General features: G+C 46.2%; 2 protein-coding genes across 9 annotated transcripts; one reads left to right on the plus strand and one right to left on the minus strand.

Annotated features, from left to right (window-relative positions):
* Positions 1 to 242: 242 nt before the first annotated feature.
* adm2a (adrenomedullin 2a) lies at positions 243 to 11,052 on the plus strand. Of its 2 annotated transcripts, XM_084701884.1 has the most exons (3): positions 243 to 333; positions 677 to 899; positions 7,567 to 11,052. In XM_084701884.1, the coding sequence occupies exons 2-3, from the start codon at positions 808 to 810 to the stop codon at positions 8,009 to 8,011; spliced, it is 537 nt and encodes a 178-aa protein (XP_084558010.1). In that variant the 5' UTR covers positions 243 to 333; positions 677 to 807; the 3' UTR covers positions 8,012 to 11,052. The 2 variants fall into 2 exon arrangements, with proteins under 2 accessions (XP_084558010.1, XP_084558011.1); XM_084701885.1 differs by lacking the exon at positions 243 to 333 and having other exon boundaries at positions 676 to 899.
* A 4,482-nt stretch (positions 11,053 to 15,534) lies between these two features.
* On the minus strand, positions 15,535 to 22,532 carry LOC146276674 (tetratricopeptide repeat protein 41-like). 7 transcript variants are annotated; one of them, XM_084701922.1, is made up of 16 exons: positions 22,297 to 22,532; positions 21,091 to 22,219; positions 20,793 to 21,010; positions 20,413 to 20,576; positions 19,772 to 20,243; positions 19,379 to 19,609; positions 19,057 to 19,228; positions 18,735 to 18,928; positions 18,580 to 18,651; positions 18,382 to 18,512; positions 17,973 to 18,156; positions 17,653 to 17,803; positions 17,336 to 17,488; positions 17,116 to 17,210; positions 16,855 to 16,981; positions 15,535 to 16,778 (listed from the first exon to the last, which is right to left on the minus strand). In XM_084701922.1, exons 2-16 carry the CDS (start codon positions 22,083 to 22,085, stop codon positions 16,181 to 16,183), a joined length of 3,957 nt encoding a protein of 1,318 aa, XP_084558048.1. In that variant the 5' UTR covers positions 22,086 to 22,219; positions 22,297 to 22,532; the 3' UTR covers positions 15,535 to 16,180. The 7 variants fall into 7 exon arrangements, with proteins under 7 accessions (XP_084558048.1, XP_084558046.1, XP_084558050.1 ...); XM_084701920.1 differs by having other exon boundaries at positions 17,071 to 17,210; positions 22,297 to 22,531; XM_084701924.1 differs by having other exon boundaries at positions 15,535 to 16,754; positions 22,297 to 22,530.
* Between the last annotated feature and the right edge of the window lie 252 nt (positions 22,533 to 22,784).

Consider the following 22,784-nt stretch of genomic DNA (forward strand, 5'->3'; position numbering starts at 1 on the left):
CGATTTGGGGTTGAGTTTAAAGTAAACAAGCTGATGCAAAGCAATCAGTCAATTATGTTTAGAACACTGTCATCTTAATCAATGCCAACAGTAACGGGCATTTTACTATTTTCCTGTGACAAACCTATTAACGCAGGATAGCTACCTGTATAGTCAGGGGTGTGTCATTGATGCTTCTGATATTGCCCCGCCCACAAGATATTTAACGTACAAATGTCATCTCGCGCACAGCTTCAGAGTTCAGACTGAGAACTAGATCTTAACCAACACGTTTAGAGCCGTGGGAAAATATTCAAATAACATTCAGAAACTCGATTACAATTCTTCTTACAGGTAAGAATTAAGCTACCATATTGTAGGCAACATACTTTGTATGATTTTGAGTTGTCTAAGGAGGAATGGCACTGTAATTATATGAATATTAATAATAGCCAATCATGTGTTAGTAAAAGTTGGAAATGCAAGTGGATTTTTGAGAGCAGTGTCTTTTCTGGGTGTTTTATTATCGTTATTATAAATAACACATCATTTAAACTTTAAATATAATTTACTCTAAAATGTGAACAAGTGACTGAATGAGTGAAAAACTAATTAGACTTTGAACTTTTTGTAGAGGAACACGATTTTTTTTCTTCTGAACTTTTTTAATGAAAACATTTTCTTTTGTCGCTTTCAGGTCTTGCGAATTTCCTTTGGACATTAGTGTCTGCGAAAAGTCCTGAAATATTCTTTCTCTTGGGATTTGAACTTCGTCCAGGTGGTTTGCTTGTCCCCTCCTTCCAAAGGGGTGTGAGAACTGGCCCCGCGATGCGGTCGCTTCTCCCGCTCACTGTGTATTGCATCAGCCTGCTCTCGTTCCAGCTCCTCGCTCTCCCTGTGGACCATCAAGAGAGAAACAGGTAAGAGAAACAAATTGCATGTCTCATAATTTTTTAATAATGAATGGTGCAGGCTTTGATTGGAACTAGTTCACAAGCATAAATTGACAGGTTATAAATAGGCTACCATAATGGTACATCCATGGTGCTATATATAGCCCATGTAGAATGATTGATTTTGCACATATAGAACCATGCAGTCTGTCTGGCGACAAACTAGTTGAACTCATGATTATATCCGGTCGAGGACTGTGCGTGAATGTAGGTGTTTTCGTTCAGTCATAGTGTTGTGTCGGGGAGATAGTCGGCGAGGTCAAAATCAAACAAACGTGACACAATGAACGTAGACTATTCTGACAGGGAACTTATGCCAGTGTGAATTGTGAAAAGCGGGTGCGCATGCCGCAATCCAATAATTAAAAAAAAATGAATATAGCCTAGGCTATATGAATGCACAATGAGCGGTCTCCAAATTCCATTCTAAATAATATTTTGCTCTTTTTTCAAAGCTGTTTCAAGAACTTTTTGGGAGTTATGCCGGTTAGTGTGCTTTACTATGAATACGATTTCCACAAAATTACTGCATTTGAGTGCAACACGCTTTCGCTTTCAATCTAATGAGTTTGATAAGAAGTAGAATTTCAACCCATTATATCAATTAATGAGACTGAAGACCATTTTTGAATACAATGGGTGATAGGGCATGTACTGTCTAAGGTTAGCTGAGACCGCCCTGGCAAGTTGGGACCGACGCTATTAACCAAAACGCATTTGTTTAAGGTGTTTGTAAATCACCTCGTCAAATGTAATAAGATGGCCTCATTGGATATTTATCATACAGTTTGTTACAGTAGTTGATGTGAAAGCGCGTCTGAGTGCAATGTCAAGGCTAACCAAGGCAAGCCAACAACACGCGCATTCATGACTAAAATTGAACTGGGGAAAACCATGTTACGATTGAAAACATTACAGAAATTGATTTTTTTGCTGTGTTGAGTGGAAGTTGTCATTTCCACCCTATCTATTAATTTTTACATCTTGGAATGATAGAATGACACACACACACACACTCACACACACACACACACACACACACACACACACACACACACAAACATTTAACCATTACCTTTGTGGCTCACATACCAGCAATGCGAAGGTGTGCTAGTGTGTGCATGCCCCCTTTTGGTGCTTGGCAGATTACAGCCTTTAGTCACATACAGATGGACATCGAATCAATTTCCTCTGTTTACATGGAAGTTGGAATGGAAAATTGTACAGACAGTTATGGTGAGAACCTAGTCCAGATTCATCCAGGGGTATGCTTTATGTTGACACCCAAAGTGGTTTATATAGTTAATGAAAGAGGTGATTTAGTGAAAGAGTGAAGTGGAGCCGTTGTCTGTGGTTTTCATTAGTGGTGTTGACAGGGTCAAGTTGTGCCAGCCAGCCATATCCATCTGAGGTGCCTCTGCTCTCACAGAAGAGGTCGTTACAATAGCAATGGGGGCCCTCGCACAGCCACTGTCAAATGTGTCTGTGTGTCTGTGTGTGTGTGTGTGTGTGGGGGGGGGGGGTGTCATTACATGTACTGTATGTGAGTTTGGAGGCTTGTTGTATGTCTGTATGCCTACTGTCCACTTGTGAATGTGTGTTCTTTCAGCTTCTGCTACTGAAAACAAGATAATCTGTGTCTGGCCTCTCAACACTGATATCTTATTTCTGCCTCCAAATTGCGGTCAACAAGTTTTTCTTCCTTATTTATCTCCTATTGAAAACAGCAAAGGGAGAATTCAGAGAACTACATTTTATGGTCATGGTTTTGAAGGCAGAACTTTCTGTCTGTATGTTTAAGTCAATTCTGTGGTTATTAAGAGTCAGTCCCTCGAGATACAAACAGTTCCAAAAGAGGAAGACTAGTTGTCCTGTTCAGGCTGTGTGAAGGGTTATCGCTCCTTGACATCTCGCCAAGATGTTCCCTCAGTGTTGAGCAGGGCATTCATAGCATCACTCCTTCAGATCCATCCTCTTCTTCTGCTCTCCCTCACTCCACATATCTCCTTTATCCTTGCCACTTCACCACAGCCTCTTTTTCAATTTTTTTTCTTTTTTCTAATTCCCTTCCTTTCTGGCTTTAAAAAAATCTATTTTATCTTTCACGTTTGAACAATTTTTTATTTGCTGCACTTTTGCTTTTCATCGGTACCGAACATCCTGTTCTTACCGTCCCACCGTGACAGCCTGATAAAAACATGGGTCACATCGCTACTCTTCAGACAGACGCTTACTGCAGGTTGCCCTTCCTCCTCTGATCTTTAGCCATGCTGTACCTCCACATCCTGACACAGCCAAGGGAATATCCCAACACACGACCACAGAAGCTGGCTTGATCACTCGTAAAAAATTGAGACAAAATCACAAGGGACACACACTTAAAAAGAGAACGTTTGGGGGGCAAAGCCAAACAAGTGAAACAAAGATGTGTGGGATAGACTCCTGCAGTGAGAGGCAGGATGCTCTGTGCAAGGCATGCTAGCTGATTTAGCGACTAAAGAGGTTTCTGCTCTGACCCGTCCTCCTCACTGTTCGAACAGGGTTCAATGACACAGCATGACTGATAACACTGACACAATAGTCTTTATGCTCCGTTTGTGTGCATGTGTTTGTCTGTGAACATGTGTTGTGTAATAGGAGAGGGAATTTTTGGAGGATCTTACTGGAACAAAACAAATCCATGTTTTTCCCATCCATCCCCCTAAATGATTAACTCCCACTGTCCCCATCATAGGGGGCAGTCCCATCAACCATAGAGGTCAAACACAATATTTATTCTGGAGTACAAACTCATGCTGTCTGCTGAGAAACATATCAGATGTTGTTGACATGTGATACAGTTAACACAGACTTCCTATCACAACAGGCATCTCATTGCTTACACCCTAATGAAGAATATCATGAACACAACTTTCAGTCCATAAAATACCTTTCATAATGAATAAACTAACTATAGAAAATTGAAACAAGTTTTTTTTTGTTTTTTTTACTTCGAGCCTGATACAACCCAGGTGTTCTCTGTAAATCACCTTCAGAGTGGCCATCTGTTCTGGGGTTAGCTGTCTGGAGGTGTTTGCCTTCTCTGGTGTGAGGCCAGCACCGTACAAACAGATCTGGCCTGAACTGGACTGGCCAGATATCCACGTACTATATAAACACTGCCTTCACCCTTGCCGTGGTGGTGGTGACCAGACCTGTAGCAGGAGTTGGAGACCCAACTCCCCGGGAAGAGAATTCCTCTGTGGATTAAAGGCTAAGACCTGAATTCCATCTTCCACATCCATAAAGAATATGTCTCCGCTCCACACAGCAAACCTAGCCAAAGACAAAGGGCTGTGGAACATGTCTGAACCTACAGACTACAGTGGGAGCAGCGTATAGAGAAGGCACAGGAGCACAGGTTTTCAAAACACAGGAGGAGTGGTAAAGGAAAATATTACGTTTTTAATGTTGGGCATGTGATTTAGTACTTTTGTAGGCATAGTAAGTAATCTGCCCTGCTTGAGCTTGTATTGTCACAGGATGTTATTATGAGTGTACTCTTGCACCCAGTCCTCGGAGGAAAGTGCCTAGTCGCACCACTTAATCTGCAGAAAAGTATTACTTATTGTCAACAAACCTAAAGGGGCTATGAAAACCCAACACCTTGAAAGCGGGTACCAAAAATGATTCCTTCTGAAATAAATTGCAGACAATCTGACAACAATCTTCCCACTGTTAACTGATGAAGATTATAGACGAATGTGCCATGTTTTCTGCTGATTAGGGCATTTTGTGGTAAGCTCTTGCGCTCTGTGTAATCATTTATCCAGGCTGCTGGATAACCCTCTCAGACGAGGCCTTCTTGGGGCAGAGATGGGCCTGGGGAGCCCTCTGGTTCTCATGGAGAGTCTAATATCCGTAACCAAAAGATCTGTAATTACTGTCAATAACAGCAAACTGTTTTCCAAACGAGCTTACCCTGTCATCAACCTCTAAACCCCCCCACAACCTTTCCCAAGTCTAAGTGACTTTTAGCCTAATACCCTCGGATGAAAATTAGACTCCCACTAAAGAAGTGGAGTGACTTAGTTATCAAGGAGAAAAAAATAGATAATCTTCTATGGATCAGGCAGGGCATTAAAAACAAACAGAGCTGAAGGGAACGATTTAAGAAAAGAAGCCGTGCTATCTTTGATCCTCTGCCAATCACAAAGCTCTCAATTACTGTCAATTCGGGGGAGGATTAGTTTCTGCATCGCCAAGTGAGTCTGTGAGGCTGGACCTGACATACCTGGTGCCTCTCCCAGGCCCCTGGTGTTGCAGTGAGTCCAGTCATCTAGCTCTGAGCTCCAGGGTGGACCAGCAGACAGCTCTGGGCGGCTACAGGGGTGACTCACACTCACACCTTCCACTTCAGAACTCTGCCTCTCTGCTGCAAATTAGCCCTGAGCAGTGGAAAATGAAACTGACCTGTTAATATTTGCCTGTAAAACCTCAATAAATAAGTTATATAAAGGTCCAAGGACATTTGGAATGGAGGAATATGTAGGTCAGATATGTAGTGAAGTGGAAAGAGGGATAAAGGAGGTTTGAAGTGCACATTATGGGATAAAATACTTTTAAAAAGAATAAACACCCTTTCCCCTCCACCTCGAGTCACTGATTCTCCAAGTATACTATTTTGTAATGTTGTCACAGGGTCTTTGTGGCAAGTGGCCAGCCCAGATGACCAGCGACCTGACTAGTGAAGCGTCCAGCTAGCATCTGAGGTTCAGGAGAACGTACAGTTGAATACCCAAAGTCCAGACTAACTTCCGAGAGGTTGGGTTGGGTGAGGGTTGTAAGGTTCATGTTCACGTTAGCTACCCTCCAAATCCCCCCTCTGCACGCTCCAAACTCTCAATCCCATCACATGGGCATCGTGTGTCGTTTCCCAGACCATGTTGGACCTGTTTCTGTCCTAAGAAACAAGAAGCCCCAACTCAGCGAGCACTGTAGCTAATCAAACCTTTTTGTGTTCATTTAATTTACTTTATTCACTCTATTCACTCTTCGGCCAACTGATTGAATTTCCACATTCTTGTGTGAGAATCAGGTTTCTTTTCGGCTTTAATCACAGAGGAAAACGATGTAGTGCAGCAGATTACATTTCAGTCTAAGTGAACAGGACAAACTAACATGTAAACAGATGAACTGGGAAGCTTATTATTTTAAAGAAACAAGTTTACTGTTCATGCGCAAGCCACATTTTTTTTGTTGCCACAAACGAATTCAACAGAACTCTGTCTTCTACAACCACAGTTAGCCAAGCCTTGAATTTATAAAATTTTCCACACAGTCAAACTAAGTCTCTGCCTGGCACAGCAGGCGGGCGCGACTTGGCTGTGCTACGGGTCAGAGACGTATGACTGGCATAATGAGGTGGTGCTGGAAATGGCTCTGCCTGTGCCCAAGCATTATCCGGCCTCCCCTGGTGGGCAAAACCAGGGTTCACCCAGTGCGTAACAAAAGGGTAGGGAGAGTGGCAAGGGGCATGAGAGTTAAGGCTGGGAAATCTTTGGTCCACATTGTGTAGGGAGCTTTGTTCGTTGAAATGGCAATTTCTCACCCTTACTGTAAGAGGATAGCTTTGTTTTCCTAGAGCCCTGTTGTTTCTCTCGTTCCATTCTCTGGGTTTCAGTACAAACTTGGGCGTCTGTGATGAAATGACAAGTCAGCGTTTCACAAGGGAAAAGCTTTTTGTAATTATGCTTAGCTATGATTACTACTTCTCCTCAAGAGCATACGGAAACCTGATGCTGTGGAAAAAGGGTTTTCTTAGAAAATAGCAATCTGTCAATCTTTTTTTCTTTCTCATTGTTCGTAGGCCTTCCTTATTTACAATGACCTTCTTGTGTCATTTTGTATACAAGCCTAGAGTCTCTGCCATTTTATACATTTTAATTCACTGGCGTAAAGTCCTCTACCTGCTTAAAATGGCAAATCGGGTGTGTGAGTCAGTCCCATTATACAGCAACCTTCAGAGAACCAACCTGAGTCAAAGCTCTCTTAGCAAACAAGCCTGTGACAGCTCAGAGATGAACACCATGGTCAGGTTTAAGATGTGGGTGCCGTGGTCAAACAGTGAGCAGATGGCCAGGCCTTTTTCTCGTCGGCACTCAAGCCTCAGTCTATGTGAGCAGTGTTTGCTGAACGACCTGTCCCAGAAACATCTTCTTCTCTTGGGGGAAGGTGAACCCTCGGAGTCCATCTGGCCCTCTCTGGAGCATGACATGGGACTCTCGACGGTGTTTGCTCAGGACCAAGTGGACATATAGAGTAGACAGATAAAGTGATGTTGAGGGAGTGGATTATATAAAATGTAATAAATTGCTAGCCGCTAATATTTATACGAGGGTAGGTGAAGAACTATAAAAGCCCATTAACCTTTTCAGTGTATTAAGAGCAAAACACCAAATGTGGACATTGTCATCATGTTGGGTATGGCTTACTGTCGTCAATGCTGTTAATGAGTTTCAGTCATGTGCAATGAGGCCAAGTCGAATCTAAGTTCACTGATTCCACGGCCAGTATTGAGTTGAGTTAACATAGGTACATGTGGCTTTTTACTATTGCATAGATGTGACCTTTTGTTTCTTTATGTTCTCCTCAGGTTGGACCTTCTCAAAAAGCTCCATGCCCTGAGAGAGGAGGACCAGATCTTCACCCCAGAGTTGGATTCCGACCTGGCCAGCCCTTCAGACTCCAGCCCTCCACCAGCCATCCACGACTCCACAAGATGGCTGCAAGGTTTCCTCAGAGACACACCGTCCTCCAATGACATGGGAGAGGCCGTGCAAGTTCAAGCGTTGGCGTGGGCGCGCGGCGCCACAGGCTCGGAGACCCAGCGGAGGCCGTCAAGAGGTCGTCGTCACGCCCACCCGGGGTCAAAAGGGGGTCACCACCACCCCCACCACGCCCAGCTGATGCGGGTGGGGTGTGTCCTGGGAACCTGCCAGGTACAGAACCTTAGTCACCGGCTCTACCAGCTGATTGGCCAAAGCGGGCGAGAAGACTCCTCCCCCATCAACCCCCGGAGTCCGCATAGTTACGGATGAGTTGCAGACAAAGTCTCTCCAAACACCCCAGCAAGTTCATCTGTCCAGATATTTATCTATTCCTTTCAGTAGTATTTGCATTACAGTTTGTTGTAGTCCATACTTTGTCACCAACAAACTTGTTGCAGCTTCTTCTTTTTTTCAAACATTTTCCATGCCTTACTGCTCCTGTACTAAGACATCACTATGCCGTCTAACAAGGAGGATTACAACCCATTGACAAGACTGAAACCCAACACAAAACGGACTCCTCTCCAGCTTGGGAAACCATGCCAAGTCTCCAGAACCTCTGAAGGACACTAGGGGCTCATCAAAGCCTGTCCCTCTTTCTCTCCCTCCTGACTCGTCAATAAGTCTAATCCTGTTCATGGAAGGATGAAGACCTGTCCACTCAGGGCCAGCCTTTCGCTTCAACACCAGCAGACACTTGGCCCTGCACCTCCCCAGCAGCAGTTAGCCTCCTGCCCATTGATCAAACACTTAAGCCCCTAATGTGGATTTGAACCTGTGTCGGGATCTGATCCTCGTCAGAAGAGATTTGTTACCCAAAGATCTGACGAAACAACCAAATGAACCCTTTTACCTCTTACCCTTCTGACCCCCCCCCCCCCCCCTCATATTAGGGACCTTGTTTGACACTGGCCTGGCCACTGATATCCAGACCACCAGCTACCATTATAGACCACACAGCCTTAATCCTTCCCCTCACCTGAACACACAAGGTTCAAGGGGTCTTTGTGTGATTATGAACGAGTCATTATGGTGTCATTACAATGCTGCAATGCATAGGGGTGCTGGTCCAAACATCATGTAGCCGAGGTAGGTAGATTAGTACTGGTCCCCCCCAACCACACTCCAGCGGCCTCTAAAATATTATCCCCTTCACGTGATTCATAAGTTCTCCCTGTAAGCCATGTCTTTAGTTAGAGGGCATTTGAATGAACAAGACCCAGTCCCTTCTGTTGGACTATCACACATACTCACTCAAGGCCTTGTTTGATGTGATTTATAAACACACTCTGCCTTGACCACTCAATAGGGGACCAAAGGCCATCGTAAATCTGGCGGCCAACCCCAACCTAACCCTGCCACTGACAGCATTCTGACTTTGGTGTAACATAATTCTGGAAAAGATTGGATACCCCAAGTCCATTGAAGGACAACTGGCTTACCAACATTGTTAGTGTTGGTATGCCCATTGTTAGTGATGTTTAGCGAGGTTCATAATGAGAGACCATGGAGACCAAAATGTAGGGGCAGGAGTGCCAGATTTTAAATTTGTTCGCTAAATACCATACATGCCGTAAAATACGCCCCAAGAGAGCTGAAATGGTGGGTGGACACCATCTCTAAGAATAACAAAAACAAGCTACATTCAGCCCACAATTTGACCAGTCACAAACACGTTATTTGACAGTCTCGAAATATAACTTACAAAATGGCCATGGCTGGATCAACCCCCTTTATGATTTCAACGATGTGTGGTCCAATAAAGAATCAAGTTGAAAGGATTTCAATAATCCTTTACACTTCAAGTTTTTATGAGCTTTCCAAACCACTAACATATAATCCTGATTTACGGAATGTGATCTTTCATATTACAGTTAGAATACAGGTCAATACATAAAGTAACTTTTATATTCCTCATTAAATGATCGCATGTATGCATTTTTTTAAATCGTTTTGACAACAACAATTTGACAACCATCCCACAATCAACTTAGTTTGGCATTGCACACATGCCAAGTGGTTTATACAAAAAACCTGACATTGCTTGCCAAAATCGAATTCAATTTGAGTGATCGACATCATGCTATCAGGTTTTTCCGTCTTTCAGTTAGTCTCGTCTGGTTTTGTGTCTTTTGACTGAATTATTTTAATCAATACTGGTCATTTTCATTTAATTGAGTATGATTTCAACATAGTCTCGTTTAATCTCTTTCTCTCTCTCTCTCTCTCTCTCTCTAATGATGATGGTGACAGGAGGTCGCAGGTCATAATTCAGTTGTTTCTTGATCTGAAGGCTAATCTGTTCAAAGGCTTGCTGAGGCACACATGCCATTCTCTCTGCTGTAATAGAGCTAATCAATGTCTCGTGACAGATCATTAAAAGCTTTTCAAATGCTGAGAACTTTGGGTGAATCTCTCTACTTTCTACTCCAGTATTGTCACACACATCACGTGTGTGAGGCTGCGCCCACGTGTGTTCCTGCTCAGCCCGACATCAACAGTGTCTATCAGGACCCAATCTTCTGTGTTTGACCTTTGTTGTAGACGTTTCAATTTGCTCAGAAACACTGTTTGCCTTTGTGTGCTTTTGTGACGTGGTTAGACGTAAAGTTGCGTCAACGGGCAGATCAGGAGCACTTTTATGCAGCTTAGCGCTGTGTTTGTCTGGGTAAACTACGTAGGATCCGCTGAGTGGTAGCACTCTGGCCACTTCTACCTCCCCATGTGTGTCCAGTAAACCCATTCACACAGAAGTGTGTTCACGTGTGTGTGCATGTGAGTGTGTATGTTCGTAGGTATTTGTGAGGTAGTCGTCCTTTTCAGGATCATCCAGTTTGCTGTCACTCACTCTTCATTTGTGTCCCTATTAAACATTTGGATAAATAGGTTAGGGTCCTAGCAGAGCACTTTACATGTTGTTAGTTCCTCGCAACTTGAATTTTCAATCTTTGTCATAAAATGTGTGCACGGATGATGAGAACTGTGATGTATGTATTGCATTTGATAAGGATCTGTACAAATGTATTTGAAGATGTAGTGGCACACTCTTGGGGGTGAGAGCGTGACAGTGACTATTATGAACACTTGTGTATGTATATATATATATATGTCTTAGTCATACTATTTAAGAAATGTTATGTATTTAAGTTATCTTTGTATGTTCATATCTGTGTGTCACCAAAGACTCGTATTTATCTCGTATTTTCCACACTTTTGCAAGGTGGCCTTAATGGTGGAAAAGTTTAGTCAAATGTTACTGTCAGATTATGTCCATCATTCTGTGAAAAATAAAGAATTCCACTGTAGTGAGATGATGTTGTGGGATTCATATTTGTGTGCACATATCAGGGTGTGTACTTGTCTGTGTGTATGTGAGTATGCATGTGTGTTTTATACAATAGCTTTTTCAAATTGGCTACTTGAAAATATGATAGTTGCCAAACATCAAATACTATGGAACGCTACGCAGCACATAAAAATTCTGAGCAGATTCCACTCCAAAAGACACCAGAACTGTATTACTGAACGTTTACTCTTAAAAACCGAAAAATTCATGGCCAAGCTAGGCAGTGGTGCAATCAAGGTGGAAATGCCCGCATTTCAATGGCCTTGACCAAAATGCACTGATCCAATACTCTTGGCTCTCTGCTGGTAAATCATTGATAGTCTTACATCAACGATGTGTGAACTGAGTATAACGAAGAGAAGGTAGGGAAACTTTTGAATGGCACATGATCTGAACTCCACATCATGATGGAAAGTAGCACTCAGGTTAATGATTGGCTGGTGGGGGCACCTACCGAACCCTCCCCTACCACGCCAGTGAGAGCTGGTTGGTGGACAGAACAAGAGTGGAAGGGGAGAGGAAGAAGAGGAGGATGGTCTGGTGGAGAGGTGGAGGGAACGCGAGGACGAGATTGGGCAGATCGCATGACTTTGCTACAGGTGTAGCACTAAAGCAAACATCCCTGTGGTTTATCATTCATCTGCAGTGTGATGTGAGGTCACCCGATTGTGTGTGTGTGTGACATCTGAGACATATCCAAGAGCCCAGAGTGCCAGCTATGTCACCAGTTGTCCAGACATAGATGACCTATGTCGGCTTAAACTGAGCTCTGTATCAGGCATCACGGGAGCCTGAATGCATGGGAACACATCACAAGACTGGTGGAACCTTCCAGACTGGCTCCATTACTATTTGCAAATACAGCTGAATACTCGAGTGTGCTTGAATTGGTTTAAGTTTTAAATAACTCTGTAACTGAGACTGATCTGGCATATGACTTGAGGAGTGTGTGCGAGGTTCATGTTCTGCAACCATGGAGTAGGGTTACATCATTTTGAATTACACATTGACTGATATGGTATTACTCACCAGACGTTTGCAGAACTAGTAGATCAACCTCTGTGCAGTGACCTGAACCTAACCACTTCAAACAGAAAAACGGACCATTCATTAACAGGGACGTGGCGTCTGATTTGAGCTTCATCCTCTTGCAATCCCAGATAAATCGGCTGAGAAATTGTCAAATGACAAGATGGCAAATGTTGTCTTTGAACTTCAAACATTTGCAAAACTACCTGTACACTGCATTGACGATGCGGGAAATGTTGGTCAAACTCCTGAAGACAAAGGTAGTTTTGAATACTGAATGGGATCTCACACTACGGAGGGACCAGATCTGGTAAGCATCAGGGGCTGTAACCCCCATTAAAGGGATTCCTCTCCTGAACATGGGACAGTGTGTTCTCTGTGTACACCAGCTACACCTCAACCCCAACCAGAGACGGGGAGACGGACAATACGAGGGTCGAAAAGGAAAAGAGAGAGATAAATAAAAGAAAAAGAGAGAGAAGAATAAAAGAAAAAGACAGAGATAAATAAAAGAGAGAGAGACCTGGAGAAAGAGAAGTGGGCCAAGGGAAGTAACGTGAGAGAGATGGGAAGAGAAAGACGTTCATAGACAGAGCAGGACCTGAGTGTGATGGAGAAGAGCGGAGAGAGATTAACGATGGAGGAAGGAGAGACCGCCAGGAATGTGGAGGGCGGGTGGGAACGATTGGGATGAGATATGTTTGATCCATCGGGAAGGAGGTGAAATTGTGTGTGTGTGTGTGTGTGTGACAGAAGACAGACACCTCACCTCACGTACCTGACCAGGCACTCCTGTCTCAACATTGACCCCCGCCCACTGTCATAACATTTACATTCCAACACACCATGCGTGCCATCCTTAGAGGCTAATGACATCTTCTACTTTTTGTTTCACTGAAGTGTGATAGTTATATGGTGTGTTTAGGTGGTAGGTTTTCAGTATCATTCGGTTTCCCATGCCAGTGGGAGGAGGGTCATTCTCAAGCTTTTCCATCCAGAGTTGGATTCTAATGACATGAACAACACACACCAACACACTGACACACACAGACCCGGCACAGCAACGTCCATACACATCACGTCCAGCACACACACTATGCCACAGAGACACAACTTCTTTTCGATACCAAAACTGGTTGTGATGACCATATGAGCTGAAGCTGGAGCTCAATCCTGAAACCTTTCCCATGCAACCAAGGATTAATCACATGACTGTCAGCAGGCCACTCAGTATCACTTTAGTCTCTTCCGTGAAATCACCCATTCAAAGTGACAAAATGGCTTGTTTGGGGTCGAGGGGCTTCAGTCGTCGATGACGACACTGTTGTTATTAATGACAATCTCTGTCTGTACTGGGCAACAGTGACTTGTAAGAGAGAGTACTACACATAGGCACCATTGCTATCAGTCATCATCCTAGAGGAGCTTGGTTTCCTGACTTGGGAAGAAGCTCTGAATGTGCATGACACGGCCGATAACCAGGGAACGAGAGATAGGTCTCAAGGGCACAGATAGGGGTACATTTCTCAGCGCAACACTGTAGTTCCTCTGAAGCTTTGTTAGTGTTTCTGCCCCGTGATTGGTGGTTGGTTTGGGGTCCAGAAGGATGGAGTACCTGTTTGGAATCACGTCCACCACTCTGGCGCACTCTCCCTCACTGGGTGGATAAGGGAACAAGAAACAAGACTCTGCAAGGCAACTTTGAGCTGGCGGGAGAATCTGTGACTCATTTCGAGATAACGTGTGAGAGTGAAAGAGAAAGGGAGTGAGAGAGAACAAATGAAAACAAGTGATTTCCAAGCACAATATCATTTCACTCACACAGCTGTCTGGTGGTACTCAGTTTGTATACATTAGAGATATACACACAGGCTCTTTCAGTGGTTAAAGGAGAGGAGGAACAAGAAACACCACACACACACACACACACACCAAGATCCATGTTGTCACACACAATTTGACAGAATAATAAAGGGATGCTGTGAAGCCATGACTGTTATAGTAAGCAATCACCGGTGGTAGATGGATTCCGCCCGCTGTAAGCCCTTGTATAACATTACTTGGCTCCTGTAATCACACCTAAATCCTGGGATTTAAGAGTGGAAACAATTGTGAGAGACTAGAAGTCAGGGGGGCTGGAAAATCAGATGACATTTTGTTTTAACTGCCAATTTAGAGGATGCATTTGGGTGGTGGGAGTTTGAGTATGATAGTACAGAACAGGCCTGGGTCCTTTATACGTTGGTCTGGTGTTTCAAAGCCTTGCATGACCAAAAAAGGAGAAGGGTTGGGAAATGAGCTTTTGTGTAACCATGGAGTTTTCTGATCATGAGTCTTGATATCCCCATCAATGACACTGAAATCATGTTACCGTCAAAGTAACCACTGGAATCAAAGTCGGTTGTCATCATCTCTGTGCAATGTACATCATGGGTACATGGGGAGTTTTGAAGCGTGTCCTACTTCTACGTTCTCTGTAACACACATAAACACTCAGGATGGCCACACTCCGTTTAGCCTGAGGACAACTCTCTCTGTATCACCAGCTCCTGTAACAGATTCCACACCATGATTGACGGTAATCGCTTGGTGTCAATGGAAATGAATGGGGCAGCTCTGGAGTGTCGTATTTGAAACGTTGCAGGGCTAATATTACCCAACACATAATAGCAGTTTGGAAAGAAAGCAGGTGAAAACCCAAAGAGAGCGAGTCAGCTGCCTCAGGAGAAGAATTCTTGAACTTTTGGGGGGGGTTCTTCAAAGACAGCAATAACTGGCAGTTCACTTTTGTGTTTTAGATATCTTGAATGATAAATATACATATCTTATGGCTCATATTAACTTCAAATGGAACTAAAGTGTAATTGCCACCACAGTTCTGTTTTGTGGTTGAAGTATGTGTGTCCGTCATGATCTATTACTGTCTGCAGGATACATGTATTTTAGCCCGAGGAATGAAAAGGAAAAGGAAGAGGTATGGAGAAGCACTTAACTGCTTGGTAGAGACATCCTCACACTTGCTCACAAGAGGCTCAGCAACCACAGAAGACTGAGACGTGACATCACACACACACACACACACACACACACACACACACACACACACATTTTACACGTCGCAAAATGGATTCTGTATCTTTACCCAGGCGATACAGCCTCCTTTGTTTCATACTGTACACGTTGACACAACTTTATGACACGACACATTCTCTCTCTCTCGTCTGCCAAGTCCTCCCCCCTAAACCCTTCTCTCCAGAGCAGAGGTTAGTATACGTGCAGTCTCACACATAGACTCCCCCCCCCTCCCCTCCCCTAATATATTATCTCACTCTGAATGAAAATCCAGAAGGACGGCATGGTTATTCGGCAATTCAAGGCAAGATCTTAACACACCACCATCCTGATTAAACACTATGTATTTCACTGTGTATTTGAATTTATCATCACAATAGAGCATGCACAAATGACACAGTAGATCCGTATTCTGTCCCACTATACTGTTTGACATGAAGACAAAAGGAGAAACATCATTTTTGTCCATGCAGGACTTACAGTACTGGGGTTACATGATGGCATATTTCTTTAAAAACAATTCAATCACAAATGGTTTACCCTAACCATGACACAAGGAGTCAGCTTGATTGAAACAAAAAAAAAAAATTTATCCAATAAAAGAAAGTGGTGCAAGTGCCAGGCACAGTACACACACACACACACACACACAGTCAAGAACACATGACCTTAACTCGAGATTACCCCACATGGTGATCCAAACCGGCTTAAACAGAAACACACCTCACGTCACAGCAAATGGAACATACAGTAGGTTGTTGCTCAAGAAACCCTTTCATTCAGATCCTCTTGAGACTCGACACACTTCACCTTGTCTCACAGGTGCTCAGGGTGCCCTCTTCTGGCCAACATAAGAACTACAAGAATCAAGTGATACTTCTAATTGTGGAATGTGATTCACTGAATTTCATAGAACAAGCTAGTCATTAATACATAAAAATATGAATTTATTAAGAATTGTTATGTATACACATCACTATGTCAATAAATATTCAACAACTTAACTTCCCTCCTAAAATAAGCTGATTTGATCTGTTCTCTTCCGTGACCCGCAGAGGGGTAGGGCCACAATCTGTCTTTCTGAGCATTGGGGCATATCTGTGCCTCAATACTGGAGGACCAATCTGTGTGCTGAGAGCAGTCACCATCTGGTCCTCCAGTAGGTACCGCCCTGGCAGGTGGCACCAGCCTGCCCGCTGCGGAACCCCGGTTCTGTCAGCAGAACGTGAGCTCAAACTTGGCACAGTTTTGGGCCTGGGTGTTAGGTTACTGATGTCACTCTTTGGGCCAAATACAGTGGTCTGGACAGCTGACCAGGGGGGCATCTGGCTCAACCCTGCTGTGTGATTGTGGTTCTTGACAGATTCTGGGTCTAGGTTTGATTGAGTGACACTCCAGCCTGACTGGGGCCTCGTCCTGGAGGGGGCGAGAGGGGTGTGTGATGGGCCCCTGTGGGACACCGTGCTGGCCGTGCAGGGTCGGCCTCCACTCAGCCTCCTGTGGGACGGAGGTCTGGACATGGGGTCACCGGAAGCCACGGTCTGCCTGAACGCTCGGCTCAAAATCCTAGGAGGACGTTTGAGGCATGAACTGATGACAGATTCACACAAACAATTTCCGGAAAGCCTGGAAATGCCGAGACACAATTAGGTGTGTTCTTGCTTACCGTTGTATGTCTTTGGTGAGCGTGTGTTCAGGGCCCAGAGAGCGGAGGCTCACATCCAGGGCTGTCTGGAACAGCTCCTCGGCCTCCCTCCTCTCTGTCTTACTGGAGCTCTGCCCAAGCATCCTTCCTGTGACAGGACACGCCCATTAACACACAAACATCAGTAAACACGACTACCTCGAGTGGGAAAGTTTGTAACTTGAAAGCGTAAGTTACCAAGTTTGATCAGAGTGAGGGCCAGACTGCGTGACTTAGCCTGACCGAGTGGTGCGTCGAGGGGGCGAGGGGGCCTCATTTCCTGGCCTCTCACGCGCACTGCGTGTTGATACAACTCCACCGCCTCGGTCCGCTTCAATCTAAATATTTCCACAGTGTTCGCACAGTGTGCAGAGGAGGTGGAGAGAATCAATTCACAGCAGGTAAACCAGTGAGCACAATCAACAGAGAGAAGCAACAGACAGCGCGAGACTGGTCTTCTGACCCTGTGTTGTAGCTTGCTGCCCAGACGTCTGCCAGGCGTTCCTCCACTTCCACCACTAGAGGGTGCTCTGCACCATACCAGCTCCTCCTAATCTCCAGGGCTGCTTGGAGAAGGCTCTCAGCCTCACATGCATTTCGATGATCCAGGCGTATCCTGTTGAGTGATTCGCCACAATTGCATGGCACAACCTTCATTCAGTTCACCAAATAACAACAAAGAAACGTCAACACACATAAATCTCTCGAGTTCATCCGAAACATTTCCAGTTCAGGGTGGCGTCGTCAACAGTGGGTGGCTAATTAGTGCAGTCTACACACCTGTGCGACGCCTGGAGCATAGAAACAGTAGCCTCGGCGCACGGGTGAACCCTGCGATGACCTAGGCTGATGACGTCACTCAGAATCCGGGAGGCCTCTTCCACACAACCCTCAGCAAACATCAGCTGGCAGAGTGTACAGAGCAGCTGACCTGTGGGGAGAGCCAATCAAACACACACCCTCATGGCCGTTTACACCTGTGTCCTGCAATGGAGATCTGGTCAGTGTGATGCAGAAGTGAACAGGAGAGGAACAACCATCCCCAGAGCGTCGTGCTTGTATTTTGGGACGGGCGCGAGCGTCCGGGTCTAGACAGTGACCTATCCTGACGAGCTGGCCCTCGGGTTCCTGAGAGCAGGAGGTGGCGAGGGTCTGGACGGTCGTCAGAGCCGAGGTGAAGTGTGTCACGGCCTGTCCGGCCCGGCCCATGGCCACACACAGCTCAGCCAAGGTGTGCTGCACGCCCGCCAGCAGCCCCGCTCTCTCCGTGTCCTCCTCTCCAGCCTGGGAGAGCACGGCAGAGGAGGAGCCGAGTGTGAAGGATCAAACTGGCTTCAGAAGACATGATGGTCCATCCCCCAAACGATGCACCACGACACTTTTACGTTTGAAAGCAATGGGATTACCCAACCAAAACACATGGGTTCATTTCATTCAACACGGTAGGGGATGTCAAGGGTCAAATCCCGTCCAATCCCACGGTGTTGGTTAGCAGCAAGATGGTCTGACCTGTGTGAGAGCGTCCAGGGCCTGCAGCAGGAGACGTTCTGCTTGCTGCTCCCTGCTCAGGCAGAGCAGCAGCTCAGACACAAACACCGCCACTCTCGCCCTCACTGGTGACTCACACACCCAGACTGCGTCTGCTGGGAGAACAAAGATCAACACCGGTCACTCAATTGTAATGTGATTTTTTTTATTGATATTGACCTTTGTCTAGGTTTTGTGTCTCGGTGACAAAGGCATTGGTGCTCGCTGTCTCTCTCGGCACTGAGTCGGCATCTACAGGGGAAAAACAAAACTCAACATATCTTAGACGTTAACAATAAAAGGAAGTGGAACTTCATACATTGTGGTGAAGCTACCTGTATGCCTGACAGGTGAGGGCTCCCATACATCTATTACACCAGAGGGAGGACCGTGGACTTCATTTCCCAACAGTCTCTGATATGAAGTGTAGGGGTCGTAACCTTTGAGGATCAAGATAGTCCAGGACCTGGCTATGTCTATCCTCAGCTGAGGACACTGGTTCCAGCTTGAGGACAGTTGTTCTACAGTCCTGGAGAAACAAATAACATGTTAGTCCTGGACAGACTCACCTACAGTTCTGTATCCGGATCAAGTATGGGTCTAGGTTGCGTGTGTCTAGTGTGTTCTGTGTCTTTTAGTGTGTGTCCATGTTCCTACTCGGGGTCTGTGAGGAAGGCATGCAGCTGTCCCCAGGCCCCACGTTGCTCCAGGAGCCAGGGGACCTCTTCTAACACCTTTCCCCAGCTGCCCGGCTCCCTGCTCTGCCTCTGGAAGTACTGGGCCAGGGTGAGCTGGTAGGCCCTCCTGGCGCCTCTCCTAGGGGGGATCTCTGCATAACAAAACACAGAGATAAGCTGAAGGGGAACAAATCAAAAAGGTTAACTATTGAGGGAGACTATTTCAGCTTTAACTGAGGTAATGCCACCTAAATCGCTGAATCGTCCAAATGTCAACCACAGGCCTCGAGCTGTTGACTCACTCATCAGCAGGAGGTCCATGGCCTGGGTCAGTGACTGGTGTGTGAAGCTCAGCTCCCCGCTGGGTTTTTCCTGAATCCACAGCACGGTAGCTGAACGAAAGCGGGCCCACTCCAGAGGCTGTGGCACCTTGTGACCCAGAACCTCCAGCAAGGCCCAGAGCTGCCCCTCTGTCAGGCCAGAGCGGGAGAGGTGGACCAGGCAGAGAGAGTCCCACACCCAGCCCCTCAGCTCTGGAGAGACGGATACAAAGAAAATTGGTTAAAAAGTAGGCCTAATCATACAGCTATCTGTCCTTGCTGGACCTGGGCACAATATATCATATATTTTAATACCAGGGCATATTTGGACTCATCTGTCCTTGCCATGTACCAACCTACAGAAGATGCTCCTACCTGTTTCGGAGACCAGAGCAAGAGGTTTAGTCTGTTCGGCCATGCTCGGCGTTCCCTCATACACCCCATCCCCGTAGTCACGTGACCAGCGCTGGACCACCCTCACCCACAGCTCGGCCACTGAGTCCACCTCCGTATAGCCCTCCATCAGCCCCTCCACCTCCCGAGCTCCCCTCAGAACACCACAGGTCTGCAGCTCTCCAGCCACCAGAGCCAGGTACAGGGGCAGGCAGCCTAGCCTCCCCCTCAGGAGGTCCTGCAGCAGGGGGGCAGGGGGCGCCAGGCTGGGCAGGGTGAGGTGGTGGAGCAGCAGGCGGCGGCGGGCACCGGGGTCAGACAGGCCGGGGCAGGTCAGGGTGTGGACGTCGGGGCGCAGGGTCAGGCTCTTGTAGGTGAGGTCCGTGGAAGTGGTGGTGAGGATCAGCTTACACCGGAGGGGCAGAGGGCTTGGGAGCCAGCTCAACTCTTTCACCTGGAACAAATACATACATCGAGATGAAGAAACACTACTGAACAACAAATCACAGACATATATATTTTCCCCCTAAGCTTCTTCAACATTATCTTCAAGAAGAGCTGAAAAGGCAGATATGTGCTATCCATTCTATTTCTGTCGTTAGTAGACTGAGGCACTGCAGTACCTCCTGCATTGACAGGCCCAGGGTTCCAGTCAGACGGTCGAGCCCATCCAGAACCAGAATGCAGGGTCGCAGGGCAGCAGCAGCAAGGAAAGCCTGGACCACAACATGGAGCGGTCTGGGCCTGACCAGGTCTGACAGCCCTTCATTCCACTCAGGCTGGCTCCCTACACACAGCACAAAAACACAAAGGTGGTTGTAAGAATGAGGTCAAACACACTGCATGCATTTTTATTTGTGCTGCATAAGGCAAAGCAAAAAAGGGGACATTTTTCGTACAAGAATCAGGGTAGCCGACACTTTAACGTCGACTGTGGTTCGCTTGTGGAAGATAAACTCTAAATCTAACCTGAGACAGAGGGAAAGGTTACACTTCTGTTTACCGTAACAGGCCTGGTGTAGAGCCACAGTGAACTGCCTCAGCACAGATCCAATATCCACACTGGAGTTGCTGATTCCACAAAAGTAAGGGATCACTAGGGTCCCAGGGTGGGTCTTTCGGAGCTCCTGGATCCACCACGCAACCAGCGAAGTCTTCCCACAACCCCTCTCACCACAGAGGAGGACCATGGATCTCTCTGAATCCCAGCTGTTAGGATGACTGGAAAAAATCGGAAAACCATCACAACCATAGCTTTTGACTCATTCAAAACCATTTTAAGATTTAAGAAGCATTCTCACCTTGTTGTTTGGAGTGCTGACTTCCTTGGTAGAAGTCTGTCACTCTGAGATGTGTTTCGGGTGAGACAGTGAGTGAATGTGTTGAGTGCCTCTAACACTGCTGTAGTCTGGCTGGAGGGAACAAACCAGTGACACAGATAATGGATGAATCCTTCATGGTAATACCTCTCCAGGGAGTCCCGGTGGTCTAAAGCCGGAGACTGATCCAGCAGGGCCCCACAGAGCTGCTCTATCAGGCCCTTCCAGTCCCTCATCACCAGGACCCCCAGCTCCTCCGGCGTCTGGAAGAACCTCACCGGATGGAGGCTGGCCACGATGCTGTTCTTCAGGGCTCGGACCCTGCACCTCTCATGTTCTCTCTCCTCGGAGAACGCACTCAGCAAAGACCTCCTCCGTTCCTCATGCTGGTCCTTCTCCTCATACATCTCCCCCAGGACAGAGTAGTCCCTGAAGTAGAAGAAACATCGTCTCTGGTCTCCCATTAGGGCCGCCTGGGTGACTTGCAGCTCTGTCACCGAGCTGGTCGGGTTCTTCCCCTTGAGGATCCAGGGATAGCCTCCCTCCGCGGCCACACACAGGTTCCGATCCAGCCCAGAGAGGACCTCTCGTGCAGGGCCAGGGGCTGGAAGCGGGGGCGAGTCCTCTAGCCTGGACGGCCCATATTGATGGCCCAGGAGACAGATGAAGGAAGAGGAGTGTGTGATGATGTCCAGGCTGACCTTCAGCTGCTGGGAGGAGAGGGGAGGCCTATGGAAGGCAGGTTGGTAGGACCTGCGGTCGGCCTGATCAATATCCCATTGAACATCCACAGGAGTGAAGCAGGTGCCTTTGGCCTGGCAAAGGGCATTAAGCTGGGGAAACACCTTGTTTTTCAAGTAGTGCAACTCCTGCTGGAGGTCTCCTGGGACGGAGCACAGCACAGGCTTCAGAGGGGCTGTGCATGGTGGGGCTTTGGGGTATGATCCTCCCCTAAAACCCCCCTTCTGAGGGTTCATCTCAAGCCTCTGGAACTCTCACCAGCTGTATCCAACAAAGCCCTTGGTAAAACTATGAATAATTGTTGAAGCCTCATTAAATAATCATTTACTGGATGTGTTTTAATGCATTTCCATTTCTCTTTCTCTTGTTTCTGTTGGAGAGATACACACACAGTCACACATATAGTCACACACAGAAACAAACGAACAAAAACAAAAGCAGACATACCTCTGAAGGTGTGTCCTGTGTAGCCTAGTGAGAGGGCTGCCTGTTTGGCATAACCACAAATGTGTGGATGACAATCTGGTAAACAATCTTTCAACAATGTATGTTTAAATACATATGTTGTCTTTGAGACCGACCTACATTTCTCCTAGACTAGAACTGCAATTGAGGCTGTATCACTGACGTTAAAAAGTAGCTGACAGCCTGACACCCAAACAATCTGTGCCTTGCATACCATAGTAACAGTGGTTGTTAAGGTCAACGCATGGCTCAACCTAGAGCGTTCCCCGGATGTTTGAATACAACAGCCATAATTTGAATGCTTTATTTATAAAGTAACTTTACTCATGTTTCCATTTACCGAAGACACAAGTCGGGCAATGCAAATTTTGTAACAATAAGCTTCAATTGTACGATGACAGTTCATCACTGTTCGTCGTATTCTTCGGCCAATGGTGACTAGACACGCTTTGGACGAGTAAAATTAGACA

The sequence above is a fragment of the Hypomesus nipponensis genome, chromosome 7 (assembly GCF_054491055.1).
Source record: "Hypomesus nipponensis isolate SF chromosome 7, ASM5449105v1, whole genome shotgun sequence".
NCBI lineage: Eukaryota > Metazoa > Chordata > Actinopteri > Osmeriformes > Osmeridae > Hypomesus > Hypomesus nipponensis.